We start from the raw sequence: 16,928 nt of genomic DNA, 5'->3' as shown, positions 1-16,928 counted from the left end.
CGAATCAACACAGTAAAAAAGGCCAAATAAGGTTAAAGTCGAAGAGCATTGGTCACCCACAATTCCGAAAGGTTTTGCCAAATAAAGCCAAGGTAATCTATTCCTGAGGAAAAAAAGTTTTGTAAACCGTTAATTTATAATTGGGACCATACCAATGATAATTCATGTCAACACTAAAGTGCTAACTACTGGGCTGGTGATACCATCGGTGAAAAAACCTCCACCAGCAGTGGCATCGACCCAAAGGTTGTATCTAAACTCAATACATCATAGATACCAGGATTAAACATTAGTAAGCAAGACACGCGTTTCGTTTACAAAATAATTAGTTTCTTCTTGCACGTTGAGCAAGCAACAAACAAGTTAAAAATAAATTAATCAAGCGAACATGACCCACACAAAAGCCAATGTTGCATACAATTTTGCGCTTAACTTTATTTGATAACACTTTTGGTGAACTGTCATTCGCAGAGGGTTTTCAACATTACCTACCGTTCCTTCGTAATGGTTTATTTAGTACATTTAACTAGGGATAGCAACTCTAGATTATAGATTATTACTAGTATGTTATTCGTTCATGCTTGTTTCTGGTTATACCGAGCTCTGATTCCTTTTCCGGGTTTGGCTTTACTTTTTGGTCCTTTTTGTTTTTGTTTTATCGGCTTTTCAACGTCTGTATTAGTTTTTGACTTTCAAATATTTTGGCTTCGAGCATTGCTAATGAGACATTAATTGACTAAATACTCATCTGGTGCATTAGATTTGATATCATGAATGTTACTACAACTTGTTGACGCCCCGTTCATTTCAATTTGTCACTGGAGTGGTATGACCTAATTATTGTACGTAAGATATATTTCAATAATAATTTCATAAACTATTCTATAAATTTTGTACGATTTCACGGTATTTCTTGTCATTATTAATATGTTATGATAATGTTTTCTTGTGCATTTTGTGTCAATACGACCCTCGTGGAGAATGTTCCGAATACTCAGAGTTCTATTGGAAGGGAGATCCATGCCAGTGAAACACAAGTCAAGATTATTTATTTATAAACATTTAATTGTAAAATAACATATACAAACATAACTCATGGAAATTGATCTCTGAAATCTCAGAAAAATGAGTAACAAACAATGTTGTGATAAAGAAAACTATTAAAATACAAAAAAAATGTATTGCACATATACTAAATATTTTGATAAATTAGCGTATAAAAGTGACCATAGACCTAACACGTTAAGACCAGGTAACAAAAAGACCTATCAAATATACAAAACATACATATCTATCACTTTTTGAAATATAAAAAACATCATACTCTCTGACACTATCCCCTTCTCATCTAAACAATACACAAATCAGCCCGCCTCTATCACACATCGTTTCAAAGTTTATAAATTATACAATGTCATCAGTTATAAATAAATATAACAAAGATATACCATGTCATGTTCAAATTGTTTATAATGTTAGTATCAATAACATGTAATATATTCAAATGATAAATTTTACAAAACAAAATACTTTCTTCACAAAATTACTAATGTTAATAAGAAAAGCACATTCCAATATTTATTCATAACAATCATCGTCGTCATTCCGATTTCGCCTCTTTGCTGGCATCATACCTCCAATCAATCCATTAGCTGTATTAAACAGATTAATAGGTGTGCTACCGTCCGTGATTAAGGTGGATTTCAGGCCCAGGGACTGCAACATACGGACCTGTTGGTCTGGTCCAGCCGACGCCATGGTTGCCAATGTATTTGCTCCAATTGCGTCCACCATGTTCTTGAATTTGGTGGTTTCAATGCTTGACATTTCCCTAGATTTGCTTAGTTCTATTTCATCTTGTTCTCGGACATATGCTAGTTCTGCCTCTCTTGCTTGTGTAAGTCTTTCCAATTCAGATTCCTAAAATAAGATTTTATATTGTACTAACGTTATCATTAATAATAAAACTTGTCAGCTTTGTTGAGTTCAATGAATAGATAGCATGTAGTTTTGTTGTAACATGAATCGAAGGTTCTTATGATCACCCAAAAGAGAATTTCAGATAATAAAAGGACTGTGCCAAAACAGAAAATGGTACATATACAAACTTGGAACCAGCACCATTATAAACTCGACTTTAAACTGAAATGATTTAAATTTAAGTTTGTGTGTGGGCTATTCTTCACAACTACATCAAACACAATTAAACAATGAAGTTGTCAAATCTGAATGATTTAGCAAATCACCTATTAACCACTTATGCCATCAAATTCCAGTAAAAATTTACATGAACCATGCTACTTACTGATTCAATTTTCATTGCCTGTGATTTCAGTTTGGCCTGGTCTACAGCTGCCTCACCCTCAATCCTAGAAGCTTCAGCTCGGGACTGTGCCTCTGCTTTAGCCTGACCAGTACTTTCTACTGCAGCACTGTTTGCCTGTAATTCCAACAACTGTCTCCTGGATTTTTCGGCTTCTGCTTCATCTGAAATCTTCTGTCTCTCTAATCTTCCTTTAGCTTCCTGTTCTAATCTTTCTGCTTCATGTCTAAGATTTAAAAAGAAAACTTAGAGTAATAGTTATGAATTAAATCTTCATCAAATAACATAATGCAAAAGTATGAATTAAAATTGTATCCATCAGTCTTAACAGACAGAGGTCATGATAAAAAATGTTCTTTCTGGCTAAGAAGAGTTTCCACATAAAACTATTCGGTATAAGTTCATTTGGTTATGTAATATACATATTACGTTTCTCATCAAAGGAGTAGGTCCAGTAAGACCCCTTTTTGGCCCCAAAATATAGCAGTTTTACAAAATTGTTAAAATGTAAACTTTTAGTCATTTATTGGATAGTAGAAAGGTTCTGCTACATAAATATGGGCTCTTAATGACAATACAATGCACATATATTGAGAACTAGCACCATTAATTCATGCTAAATTACTGAAATCTTCACAATTCCAGCATTTTAGTTAAATTTTAGACGGTTTCCGTGTAAAATGAAAGTGGCCGCATTCGTGTTCATCCAAAATATTGAAATGGAAGTTGTATTTAATGATAATACATAACATATATAAAGATTGAGGATGAACACGGATGCGGCCACTTTCGTTTTTGACAAAAACCATCTGAAAAGTGACAATTTTTCGCATATTTGGTAGATTTCTCATATTTGAGCCAGAATCGGATCGTTTTTAATGACTTAATAAGTTAAAATCTTTCACATAAATTAATTGCATCATATGAAATAAACACTTAAGTGTTTAAAAAGTGGTCAAAATCTTTCGTCAGATGAAACTGAAATTTGAGGCCAAAATCGGTCCTTACCGGACCTACTCCTTTGACATAACCATTTGAAGGCATTCAGACACATAATAGTTCATGCTTCAACTATACAATAAGTATAAACACGAATTGGTATAATATTCATTTTTTTTTGGTATAGACTTAATATTCATCAAAATCAGATCTTCAACATTAAACGTTTTCAGATAAGTTAATTATTCAGAAAATATTGTTTCTATGGATATTGTTTTTCCAAATTTGCACGCTCTGTAAACAGTTTATTCCGACTTCTGACATTTATGATCTGGACCACATATTGTTGGTTCAGAGCCATTTATACCCAATATGTCTATGTGTCACTAACCATGTTGGTACGAGTATAAATTTTGTATATCTTCTAGTACAGTCCACAACGGTTAAACAATATTACTTCTGAAGATCAATTAGATCTAGCAGGCGTGCAACATTCATTAACACATGTATGATGTACTTCTGAATCAATTCCAAGGCAACAGTAGTGTACTACACCTAGAAAATGTCTAGGATTGTATCGATCGAATATGGTTCAGCTTCAGTTTGTCGTGACTAATTACAAAAGTTGACAAACTAACCTACCTTTCAGCGGCTTCCCGTGAGTAAAATGTGCATTCAATGGCTAGCTTTACATATTTCTATTGAGTTACTCACCTTGCAGTAGCTTCCTGTGAGTTTGTTGTGATTTCAATGGCTAGTTGTACAGATTTCTGTAAGGCATCTCTTGTTCTCTGATCTACAGGTTCAACAGATTGAATATCAATACTGGTGAATACCAAGTTGTTCTGTGGGAATCTAAAAGCTCCTCGAACTTTTCCTTTCTCGTCAAAACCAAATACTGAAGATCTGATGATTCTTGCAGAATTCTAAAACAAAAGAATGTATTCCTTTTTAGATGACATTGGATTTTAAAGGCTCTTACGTTTTTTATGATGGAGGTCAATCAAGATAAATGGGGAATATGTCCATAGGGACACAGATGATGTCCCCGCTAGCATGTAATGTTATAAAGGGACATAACTCAAAAAGGCGGGGCATAAAAAGCGCTTCGGACACACCAATTTTGATAAAGTTTTACACTCATCATGCATTTAGGGAAATGTTTCAGGTTTCGTATGCCCTCACTCGAATTTAATATTCCTAAAACCAGACCATTTGCTGTATAAAGATAATGCTTACCTTATGGAAGTCATCAAACTGTACTTGTGCTACGGCACCTCTGACTCTGGAAGCTATAGCCTTGCAGGCATCTCCAATGAAATCTGGTACACTGAAAATCTTAGCAGCCTCTACTTTATCCTCTTTACTTTCAATTTCAAAGTGCCAGTTGTACGACAGCTGTAATGACAGTCTTGCATGGTCAGATGTTTCTACAGTAATGATGTCAGTACTGAAGTCCGGCCCCAGAAACAGACATAAAGATTTAATGACATTGTTTTTCTTTGGTTTGCCACCAGAAAGGCTAAGCTTCGTGAATTGTTCATCAGGACCTAATAAAACCAACTCGGGACCAAAAACAACCCTGTTAAGAAAAGCAAAAATAAAGATAACTTAAAATTTTATCACATGATTTACATATCAGGATCTTGTTAAGACATTGAATTGCTCAAATAAACAGACTACTACTAATCAAATCTCTTTCACGAATTGAAGTTAGGTACAAGAACAGTATTATGATGACATTATCAATTCTAAACATAAAAATTAATGCTTACATTGAATCTTACTAAATTATTAACTTTATTAAATTTTATAAATATACCTTGCTTTCTTTTCTTTATAATCGTAAATCTGTACAGCAGCATTGTGTGGAACTCGGAAAGTGATCACACGTGTTTTGTCACGTGGTTTAGAAGCCTCACTTCCTGGTTTTGGTCCTCTCTCACCAAAGGCCTGTGGGTTTTTAGCCTCAGCAAGGAGAGTCTCGACTGCAGGAGAAAGTTCTTTAGCCCATAGTTCCTCATCCTGATTTAACATGTAGGTCTCTCCAGTTACAGCTCTGACCTAAAATGTGTATTTATATTTGATATCACAAGGAAACAAATATATATGCTCAATTCACAGTTCTATTCAGTTATATTCTTATAGACCACCGAAAATAACATTTGATGTCTTAAATGATTTTGCTTTATACACATAGATGTTTGATAGAACTTCATTACATAATATGAGACTATCAACTGACTGACATCTTTAAGAAAAATACACATAAAATACACATGTATATGATTATTTGTGGAACATAGAAACTGTATGACATACCTTTCCAGTTTTAATACATCTGACATAGATACCCTCATTTTCATCTAGTGGTAGTGCAGTTCTCTTCATTGTCACCTCTACCTCCACAGGAGGAACGTATTCGGCTGGTCCCCGAATCATCCATTTATCCCCTGGTTTTCGTTCTACCTTCTGGAAACAGAAAAAATATCAATAGAAATACATAATGGGAAACAAAATAAACGAAACATATCAATTAACATTTGGATTTTATATCAGACACACAATATCAGAAATAATTGACAAACTGTTCAAAACTTATTTTAACATTCATCACTAATGAAAGTGTTGACTGTTCCCAGAATAACTACTAACGTGGATTCATTATTATTCGTTGGATACCAATTTTCGTCGATTTTGTGGGTACCGGGAAACCACGAATTTAAATATTCAACGAATTGCAAATTTTCTAAAGGAATATATGCATACTTTGTCAAAACCACGAAATTAAATATCCACGAATATGCAAGTTTTCCTCAAACCACGAAAATTGGTATCCACGAAAATAATGAATCCACAGTAACTTGTAACGTTTGAGAATAAACACTTTAGCATTCATTCAGGCTTTACATTACGAAGCGTGGTGACAAGAATATGCAATTTTCTGTGTTCACTTTTAATGGTCGTTAATCATTTGGTTAAAGTTTTGTTTTATAGTATGGACAACCAATCATATCACAAAAAGAAGAAACACGTGATATCAATACTTAATAGTGTTCACAGTTCAACTCACAGCAGCTTTATCAATGAATGATTCTGTGGCTCGTAGAATAACACCTTCATCTTCTCCTAGTACATAGACATTCTGGATACCTCTCTCAAATCGTTCTCCAGGTAACAAAAAGAAGGAACACTCACCCTATAAAAATACAATTATATAAAATAAGAATAATTATATACTCGGGGAATTAAGAAAGATGCCCTCGATGATAACGTTAAAGTTAAGTTAAAGATCAGCTTTCAGCTGTTGAGTTGCCTTGACATTGAGGAAAAAGAATGTCTTTTGTAAAATACACAATGTAAAGATGCTGATCTGAACGCGGACTTGTTAATTGACAATTCGCCGTTTCAGAATCTAATGCATCCTGGGTAATATTTTCAAAAGTGTACGCCAAAACTTCGTGATTGGTTAACCAGATGCTCCGCAGGGCGCAGCTTTATACGACCGCAGAGGTCGAACACTGAACAGTTGGGGCAAGTATGGACTCAACATTCAAGCTTGATACAGCTCAGAATTTGGATTGTGATTTAATAGTTGACACAACATAGGTTTCTGACACAGAATGAATGTGGTCTAAGAACTTGAACTTAAAAACTTAAAAATTCTAAATTGGACATTTACCTATTATGGTCCAATATCCAAAATACAAATACATGGTTAGATTCAGCATATCAAAGAACCCCAAGAATTCAATTTTTGATGAAATCAAATAAAGTTCAATTTTGGACCCTTTAGACCTCAATGTGGACCAATTTGATAACCGGGCCAAAATATCAACCAGATGCTCCGCAGGGCGCAGCTTCATACGACCGCAGAGGTCTAACCATGAACAGTTGGGGCAAGTATGGACACAACATTTAAGCTTGATACAGCTCTGAATTTGGATTGTGATTAAATAGTTGACACAGCATAGGTTTCTGACACAGAATGAATGTGGTCTAAGAACTTGAACTTAAAAACTTAAAAATTCTAAATTGGACATTTACCTATTATGGTCCAATATCTAAATACATGGTTAGATTCAGCATATCATAGAACCCCAAGAATTCAATTTTGATAAAAGTAAATAATGTTCAATTTTAGACCCTTTAAACCTCAAAGTGGACCAATTTGATAACCGGGCGCAAATATTAAAAATCTAAATACATGGTTAGATTCAGCATATTGAAGAACCCCATATATTCAATTTTTTTCAAAGTTTAATTTTTGACCCTTTGAACCTTAATGTAGACCAATTTGAAAACGGGACAATACTGTGCAATTGAATATTTCTTGCTATTGCTCAAAACTGTGCAATTGAAAATTTCTTGCTATTGTGCAATATTGTGCAATTAGATATTTCTTGCTATTGCACAATACTGTGCAAATTGAAGAATTCTTGCTATTGCGCAATACTGTGCAATTGAAAATTTCTTGCTATTGAACAATACTTAATATAATAATTTTGGACCCCGATTTGTACCAACTTGAAAACTGGGCCCATAATCAAAAATCTAAGTACATGTTAGATTCAGCATATCAAAGAACCCCAAGAATTAATTTTTTGTTAAAATCAAGTTTAATTTTGGACCCTTTGGACCTTAATGTAGACCAATTTTAAAACAGGACCAAAAATTAAGAATCTACATACACGGTTAGATTCGGCATATCAAAGAAAACCAATTATTCAATTTTTGATAAAATCAAACAAAGTTTAATTTTGGACCCTTTGGACCCCCTAATTCCTAAACTGTTGGGACCAAAACTCCCAAAATCCATCCAAACCTTCCTTTTGTGGTCATAAACCTTGTGTTTAAATTTCATTGATTTCTATTTACTTATACTAAAGTTATTGTGCGAAAACCAAGAAAAATGCTTATTTTGGGCCCTTTTTTGGCCCCTAATTCCTAAACTGTTAGGACCAAAACTCCCAAAATCAATCCAAACCTTCCTTTTGTGGTCATAAACCTTGTTTTTAAATTTCGTAGATTTCTATTCACTTAAAATAAAGTTATAGTGCGAAAACCGATGTGTCTTCGGACGACGACGACGACGCCAACGTCATATACCAATATACTACCGTTTGCGGTCGTATAAAAATATTATAAACAATGGAAATCAACCAATGACGTGACGTTATTTTCATTTTGGGGTACGAACAATGAAATTACCCATGATTCTTTAGATTTTGAAAGTTCAAACGGCCAATTACTAAGTATTCTTTTAGAGATGGTGCAATAAGAAATACACCGTACATATGACATAATAACAGGGCGTTTTCGTCACGGTTCAAAATACTTTATTGACATAAACATGTTGCATGCCAATTTATTAATATTAACGTGTTATATACTATGCAATAGCATACATTGATGAAACTTAGTTATACAGAATATTATCTATGCTAATTCATCTAACATTGTATTTACCTTAACTAATTTCTTTCTACCCAGTTGTAGTCTGCCATGTTCATCGGAAGGGTCAAGAATGATACAATATTGTCTTGTGGTAAGTGTGGTGATGTTGACGACTCCAACAACCTGAAATCAAACCGTAAGTATATTACAAAAAATGTCTTTGTGGTCAATTAGAAAACTTGGAAACTGTTTTTCAACCATCGCACCATTAACATTTCTTTTCAGTAGGCGTTAAGTTTCAACCAGATGCTCCGCAGGGCGCAGCTTTATACGACCGCAGAGGTTGAACCCTGAACGGTTGGGGCAAGTATGGACACAACATTCAAGCTGGATTCAGATCTAAATTTGGACTGTGATTAAATAGTTGACACAGCATAGGTTTCTGACACAGAATGAATGTGGTCTAATGAACTTAAAAAATTTTTTTTTGCCTTTGAGCAATTCACTATGCTGTTGAATATTAATCCTCTCAAAAAAATGTTTGAAGAAATTTTCTTTTTATTTATGAAATCTGAAATGAAAAAAATTGACCCCCCAATTTTTTTTTCACATCCCCCTTTCCCTTATTTCAAAACTGATCTCAATTCAAATTTCTAATGAAGTTTGCAACAATAACTACTCATTTAAATACATCATAAAATATTAAAATGTAAAAAAAGTGCTTGCTATCACTGAATGGTAAAGATTGTTTTAATCTATCAGTTGGTAGTAAAAGTGAATATACATTGTATATTGTATAAAACAATGATTTAAGTTGATTCAACTACTATTCTGGACAAAGAAAGATAACTCCAATTGAAATCCAATTGGAATTTCTTGCTATTGCACAATATTGTGCAATTAGATATTTCTTGCTATTGTGCAATACTGTGCAATTGAAAATATTTGCTATTGCACAATACTGTGCAATTGAAGATTTCTTGCTATTGCACAATACTGTGCAATTGAAGATTTCTTGCTATTGCTGAATACTGTGCAATTGAAAATTTCTTGCTATTGCACAATACTTAATATAATAATTTTGGATCCTGATTTGGACCAACTTGAAAACTGGGCCCATAATCAAAAATCTTAGTACATGTTTAGATTCAGCATATCAAAGAGGCCCAAGAATTCAATTTTTGTTAAAATCATACTTAGTTTAATTTTGGACCCTTTGGACTTTAATGTAGACCAATTTTAAAACGGGACCAAAAATTAAGAATCTACATACACAGTTAGATTTGGCATATCAAAGAACCCCAATTATTCAATTTTTGATGAAATCAAACAAAGTTTAATTTTGGACCCCGATTTGGACCAACTTGAAAACTGGGCCAATAATAAAAAAATTAAGTACATTTTTAGATTCAGCATATCAAAGAACCCCAAGGATTCAATTTTTGTTAAAATCAAACTAAGTTTAATTTTGGACCCTTTGGACCTTAATGTAGACCAATTTGAAAACGGGACCAAAAATTAAGAATCTACATACACAGTTAGATTCGGCATATCAAAGAACCCCAATTATTCAATTTTTGATGAAATCAAACAAAGTTTAATTTTGGACCCTTTGGGCCCTTTATTCCTAAACTGTTGGGACCAAAACTCCCAAAATCAATACCAACCTTCCTTTTATGGTCATAAACCTTGTGTTTAAATTTCATAGATTTCTATTTACTTATACTAAAGTTATGGTGCGAAAACCAAGAAAAATGCTTATTTGGGTCCCTTTTTGGCCCCTAATTCCTAAACTGTTGGGACCTAAACTCCCAAAATCAATACCAACCTTCCTTTTGTGGTCATAAACATTGTGTTTAAATTTCATTGATTTCTATTTACTTAAACTAAAGTTATTGTGCGAAAACCAAGAATAATGCTTATTTGGGCCCTTTTTTGGCCCCTAATTCCTAAACTGTTGGAACCAAAACTCCCAAAATCAATACCAACCTTTCTTTTGTGGTCATAAACCTTGTGTCAAAATTTCATAGATTTCTATTAACTTAAACTAAAGTTATAGTGCGAAAACCAAGAAAATGCTTATTTGGGCCCTTTTTGGCCCCTAATTCCTAAAATGTTGGGACCAAAACTCCCAAAATCAATCCCAACCTTCCTTTTGTGGTCATAAACCTTGTGTTAAAATTTCATAGATTTCTATTCACTTTTACTCAAGTTAGAGTGCGAAAACTAAAAGTATTCGGACGACGACGACGACGACGACGACGACGTGATAGCAATATACGACGAAAAATTTTTCAAATTTTGCGGTCGTATAAAAACAATGGCAATTACTTAAGTATTGGTCTATTGCTTAGTATGAAGACTGTGGATTGACCTGTTTTGGGCATCACTTATTTGAGGTATTCAACGGAAAACCAAATGTAGAAAAGACTTGCTTGATTTTTTTTTCTTGTCCAGTAAAATGAATTGAATTGAGCATTCAAGTGGTAGCAGCCAACTCAGCTCTTCTGCTCAATTCAATTGAATTTCCATATAATCTGATCAGAACTCTATTTGACTCAATCGGTACTTCTTCTGACCAGAAATTAAGCGAATCTGAGCTGTACTCAAATTGAATATTTTCATAACTTGTAAAATGAAACTCGGAAGAGTGCATGAGTATGAACTGCACTGAGTCAGAATCATATTTTGTTGAATAAAAGTGAAATAGAAAGGAAGTAAGGAAAGGATTTTAAGAAATCAAAGTGAAGATGTGTTCCCCAGAAACGTTTTTCTTTTATTCATAAAGGGAAAACAATAAGTGTTTATTCCATATTTCATTCCCTGTTACATCAGTACATACCTCTTCATACACATTAGGTATGTGTGTTTCTGTGTCTGTCATTTTGATCAACCATTCCTCTCCATTCTTTCTTGTTACACCAAAGTCGTCTTTAAATGTTCTCAATGATATCATATGGAGGGCTTTCTGCACGATAACAAATTAGATGATAATGTCTTGTCTAATTACGTTGTACATTACTAGTATTTGAAAGGTGATTAATATGACCAGATAACTCTAAGAAATATTTAATTGTTTGTTCCTATTATGCTACAGTTTCTTTCTCTATTTTATATAACGTTTTTATGGTGTACTAGTTTATCATCTATTTATTCCTCCGCAAATTTAAATACACATGCAAAATATTTTTTAAATACGAAAATTCAAACGATCACATCAACAAAAGAAATATGAAATATGCACCAATAGATCAAAGATCAATTTATCTTCTTTTTATTGTCATTCCACTGATTGGAACTATATTTACCTTATCTGTTAGAACATAGGCGTTGACAACATCTACAACTTCTTCATAGGCTCCTGGGAGATAAGCTCCGGTCTTCTTCACCAGCCATTCCTCACCAGTTACCCTAGCAACACCTTGTCTATCAATAGTCTCCTTCCTAGCCCTCAGTCTAATGGCCTGGTTAGGTCTAATGACTGTGGCTCTGACAGTCTCCTCAATAACAACCTCTTTCCTTGGGATATATGTTCCTGGTCCTTCAAATAGCCACTCATCCCCAGCTGTTCTCTTTTCCTCATCGTCATCTTCAAAGTCTAGAATAGCTCTGAGCCGAAGAGCTGAGTTGGCTGCTACCACTTTCAGGGAGGTTACAACCTAAGAACATATGAACAAATGAGAAATTCAAATCGGCTGCTACTAATATCAAGGGTTTCCACCTTTAATTCACAATGGTAAAAATCAAATAAAATGCTACCATTTTTAACGGTGGTATACTTATCATCAACAAGGAAGGAAATTAAATTAGCTCCTAAAACTTTTAACAACCAATAAACAAAAAAGAAGATGCCGAAACCAGTGGCAACTACAGTCAGGGCAGGGCTACAACAAACAAATAAGGAGATAACTAAATCAGGTGCTACTACAGTTAAGGGAGGGTTACAACCAATTAACAACACTTGGAGGGTCAAATCAAATCAGTTGCTTATAGAACAGCTTCAACCTTCAAGCAAAGAGGGAGGAAATCAAATATGTAGCTACCACTGTCAGGGGACTGTTGAAACCAATAAACATCAATTAAATGGAAAAAATCAAATCAACTGCTTTTAAGGGAGCTACAACCTTCAAATAACAAGGGAGGGAATTAAATTATCTGCTACCACTGACAAAAGGGATGGTTAAGACCAGTAACCAACACTTAAAAGGAGAAAAAGCAAATCGGTCACTGCCTTTTATGGGTTACAACGAATAAGTCATCCGTGGATGTTATATCATTGAAAGTCAATAAGTGATCAATATAACATTTTTCCCTTAACTGCATCATGTATTATTGGAAAAATTAAATTATTATCCCTGATTACTTATATATTACTGGATTTACTGGCTAAATGCTCAAAATAACTGTTTACTGGGAAATCGTGCCCAAAAGCTGAAATCAAAACAACTCATATATTTTCGACTTTAATTATTGTAACTCCTTTGTTCTGTTAATTGTTATATCAAAACTTGAACCTATAGCCACAAATATCATACCTGTTTCAGTATTTCCCCGGGGTACAGTGGGAAAGGATCCTGTGCCAATCTAATCTCCTGGTCAGCATGTACAAGTTTGGCCTGTCCACTTTCGTCAAAGACAACTTTACATTCTTTGTCCTTTAGTACAGGGTTTTCTACGATACAATAATGCCTTGGGGGCACTGTGATCATACGCTCTGGTCCATATACCACTCTGTAAATATCAATGCGCAATATTTGTATCCGCTTATTACGGTATTGACTTTTAAGAATATATCCTGTCAGATTAATATCTGGTTGAACATGGTCTGGCCTATCTGACAAATGAAATGCAAGAAAATCTTGCCATTCCAAAACGTGTTACTAGTATCTTTAGTTGTTAATTCTATGATACTCTAAAAATAAATAGTTTCATACAACATTGGGTAATTTTCACTTCAAGTGTACTCTGACTTTTGGTGTAAAAAAAATCCATAAAACTTTTTTATTTTCTTTTTGAGATATTTATTCTGATGGAATAGTGTGAGGAGGATATGCACCAGAAAATTTATCTAGGCAGACATTCTACTAACGGGAATAAATAGGGTATAGTTATACTTACTTTTCATTGTCTTGTCTGACAAATGTCTGTGGACCAATTTCAAGTCTTGTTACATTGAGGTTCTGGTCTAGAACATGGAGGTAAAAATAAGGAGGGATTCTGTATATTGATTCGTCTCCCCGTCTTGATGTCGACATGGTGGATGAGGGTCTGTTTAGCTCTGAAATAATAAAAGTTCATTTTAAATTGTTGATTTAAAATTCTCGAAGTCTTGTTAACTTCTGAGCAGTAATTAATAATTTCATAAAGTTTATTTTTAATTTTTATTATGTTTTTTTTGGGGGGGGAGGGGGATTGGTAGAAACGCCAAACCGTACGATGTATAGTAAGGTATGGCAACTTTGGAAAAGACAGTTTTCCAAGCACAAAATAAGTTACTAGATAGACCCCCCCCCCCTGAAACCATCCACCTACCAATGGACCAATCTCGTATACAACAATCCGGTATTAAGAAAATTTCTTAACCTGTTAAGCCTCAATTGCAATTAGTGATATTTTCCCTCAAATCCACAATTAAGATTATCAGCAAAGTAAATCCAAATCCCGTTAAGATTGCTTGATTGATGTTTACTTATCGTCCAGTGACAGATAGTTCATGCATGTTTGTGCAAAATCACATTTGGAGGAAGTGATTTAAAATAGTTATTGGATTTGTGAAATTGAAGGTTTGTTAGGAATTCTCACTGTTTCATGTATGTGCATTGATTGGTTGTCGCATATGAGGAAATAAAATATTCAATTGAAGAAAGGAAAACGTGTCTTTAGAACCCATTTAGTAAGGATGACTTAATACGAGTGGCGTGTTTAAAAGTGCATTTATCAAAATGTGAGATTTTCAATAAAATGAAAAGTTATTGCACAACACAAAATGTCGTCTCATCGATAGTGTGTATCATAACAAGTTGGTTGAATATTACATTCAGCAAAAATTAAGTAAATACAAAGACACGTCGTAAATCTACAATAATACGGTTTATACTTGTCTTACGTACGTATTTAAATTTGTATAATATTGTACCTGAATAAATCTTTACCTACATCTTCATTTATCATGGTTATAATATTTTACTTACCTTATTTATTCAATTTACTGCTTGAAACTTAAAAACAAGATCTAAATATAGGAATGACCGACAAATTTAATATTCTTACCTGGATAAAAAAAAAAATGCTGACGGTATTGGCTTTACCCTAGGTGTGTTGGTTGGATACAAGCCAAACAATTAGATCAATATAAATGTATTAATATACGTGTTCATAACCACTCAAGTGTTTAATAGCTTACATTTAAAGTACTTTCAGATTTCACATTTTTCACACTGTTTAAACGAGGAAGTTGTGTTGGTTCTGCATCGATTTAAAACTTAAAGATACAGTGCACGCACCTGTTTAACATAAATGGAAAATAAATAGTAGATGTATAGTAAATAAGATTACGATATTAACTGAATAGCATACGTGTATGTTGTTTTTACCTTAATTAGACAGACATGTGTACCCGTGGTCATGTTCAGGCATGATCAAAGAATTTAAGTAATGTTCTAATGTTTCATTCCTTTACATTTTCTGCACATTTTTTTTCAATCAGCATTTACTCTGCACATTTTTAGCAAATCCATTCATTGCAAACCACCCTGGGCCTTTACATTATATATAACAAACAATTACGCCCATAACAATATCGAAATACATGTACGCTATAAGAGGTTTATTGAAGAAAAAATTACAGCGAACATGTACATTTCAATTACATACTATATATATATATATATATCTGTAACTTTTCAATCAACTAGTGTGCTAATCTTCAATGAATATTTTATCTAGTATCGATAGGTTATTTATCTAATAATGTATACTTGTGTATATTTAATCAATAAGATGAGAAACTAGCAAAAAGCCATAGGATATATTATAGTTACTAAACCTTACCTTTTCAATGAGCTGCACGAAGAATACAGTCTTATCAAATCTCGAATTAATTAAATGTTTATTGAGATTTGCTGACTGTTAGAGTGGTGCAATCGAAAGAAATAGAGTAAAGGCTAAAAATAGAAACTGGGGATTTCACAACCGGATACAAGTATATATATGCGTCACAATGTTTTACATACATTATTATTTCAAATGTGAGTTTTACAGTGCTTTTTGTCTCGCCTGGGACGAACTTCTCAGTGTCACTGTGAGATACAAGTGGAATTTACTATTTATTTCCTGCGGTGCCGTCTTCACAGCCTAAACTATGTGTTTCAAGCTTAACTTGTTTCAAATGATGTGCTTCAATTATAAATTAAGTGGGGGCTATTCGCCTCAAAATTGTACTATCCAAATTGAATTTTTCTCATGTTTAAGAAAATCAAAAACTTTATTTAAAAAACGACAATGAAGGTTCTAGTACGAAAATCACAATATATTTTGGAAAACTCTCTGATAAGAATTATATCAATATTATAAATACGGATTTAAGTTAAAAACTAACAGAAAATACATTAATTTTGGTCGCCTATTTCACCCTGCTCATAAGAAGGGGGGGGGGGGCATTTTTACATTTGTTGTTAACTGTTTAACGGACCCCCTATTGCCTCCCCTCTTATATCAGCGATATGTGAGGGAACATTTTCAGATTTATTTACTTTTGTCAAGTATAAAACTGTCTAATGGGAGGGTGAAATACTAATAATAGAACAATAACCAAATTATAGGGGTTTCATCATATATATATACCGTAAAATAGTAGCTGTGAAGTTCAATCGCCAAATATCAACCAAAATAAAAAAGATTTTCCATTATGCAATATAGAGGCGGAAGATTAATTCCATTTTGTCATAATGTGTGCACAACTCAGAACGATATCCCATTACCAAATTTCTAACTTTAGTTGACAGATTTCCATCTCATGTTTTCGGTTTTGTAACTAGCAGTTAAAAAAAATCATGTTGGCGATTCAAACATGATAGAATTATCTAGATCTGTTAAATCATCATTATTTGATTCGTATATTATTAACGCCTATTTAACTACATTTGCGATTATTCAACTCACAAAACGACTAAAGCATGTAGAATTTTGATGCATTTTTTTTTCTCTTGAAATACCAACGTTTGTTAATGTGGTTCATAAAATGTTTCTCGTTTCTCGTTATATAGATTAG

General features: G+C 33.6%; 1 protein-coding gene across 3 annotated transcripts; it reads right to left on the bottom strand.

Moving 5' to 3' along the window:
- Positions 1–1,044: 1,044 nt before the first annotated feature.
- Positions 1,045–15,832, bottom strand: LOC143075670 (major vault protein-like). 3 transcript variants are annotated; one of them, XM_076251191.1, is made up of 13 exons: positions 15,710–15,832; positions 13,778–13,937; positions 13,195–13,390; positions 11,968–12,318; positions 11,502–11,627; positions 8,732–8,842; positions 6,336–6,461; positions 5,585–5,734; positions 5,085–5,326; positions 4,502–4,844; positions 3,977–4,188; positions 2,306–2,549; positions 1,045–1,920 (listed from the first exon to the last, which is right to left on the bottom strand). In XM_076251191.1, exons 2-13 carry the CDS (start codon positions 13,912–13,914, stop codon positions 1,579–1,581), a joined length of 2,580 nt encoding a protein of 859 aa, XP_076107306.1. In that variant the 5' UTR covers positions 13,915–13,937; positions 15,710–15,832; the 3' UTR covers positions 1,045–1,578. The 3 variants fall into 3 exon arrangements, with proteins under 3 accessions (XP_076107306.1, XP_076107308.1, XP_076107307.1); XM_076251193.1 differs by lacking the exon at positions 15,710–15,832 and adding an exon at positions 15,063–15,083; XM_076251192.1 differs by lacking the exon at positions 15,710–15,832 and adding an exon at positions 14,851–14,931.
- Between the last annotated feature and the right edge of the window lie 1,096 nt (positions 15,833–16,928).

The sequence above is a fragment of the Mytilus galloprovincialis genome, chromosome 5 (genome assembly GCF_965363235.1).
Source record: "Mytilus galloprovincialis chromosome 5, xbMytGall1.hap1.1, whole genome shotgun sequence".
NCBI lineage: Eukaryota > Metazoa > Mollusca > Bivalvia > Mytilida > Mytilidae > Mytilus > Mytilus galloprovincialis.
This window is presented reverse-complemented; position numbering and strand designations above follow the sequence as displayed.

What these genes read in the sequence shown, in the direction of transcription:
- LOC143075670 (XM_076251191.1), bottom strand. Translation starts at nt 13,914, where the DNA reads ATGTCGACATCAAGACGGGGAGACGAATCAATATACAGAATCCCTCCT. An exon ending in TATAAAGAAAAGAAAGCAAG is followed by an intron (nt 4,845 to 5,084) that starts GTATATTTATAA and finishes TTTTCTTAACAG; the next exon opens with GGTTGTTTTTGGTCCCGAGT. An exon ending in AGGCAATGAAAATTGAATCA is followed by an intron (nt 1,921 to 2,305) that starts GTAAGTAGCATG and finishes ATCTTATTTTAG; the next exon opens with GAATCTGAATTGGAAAGACT.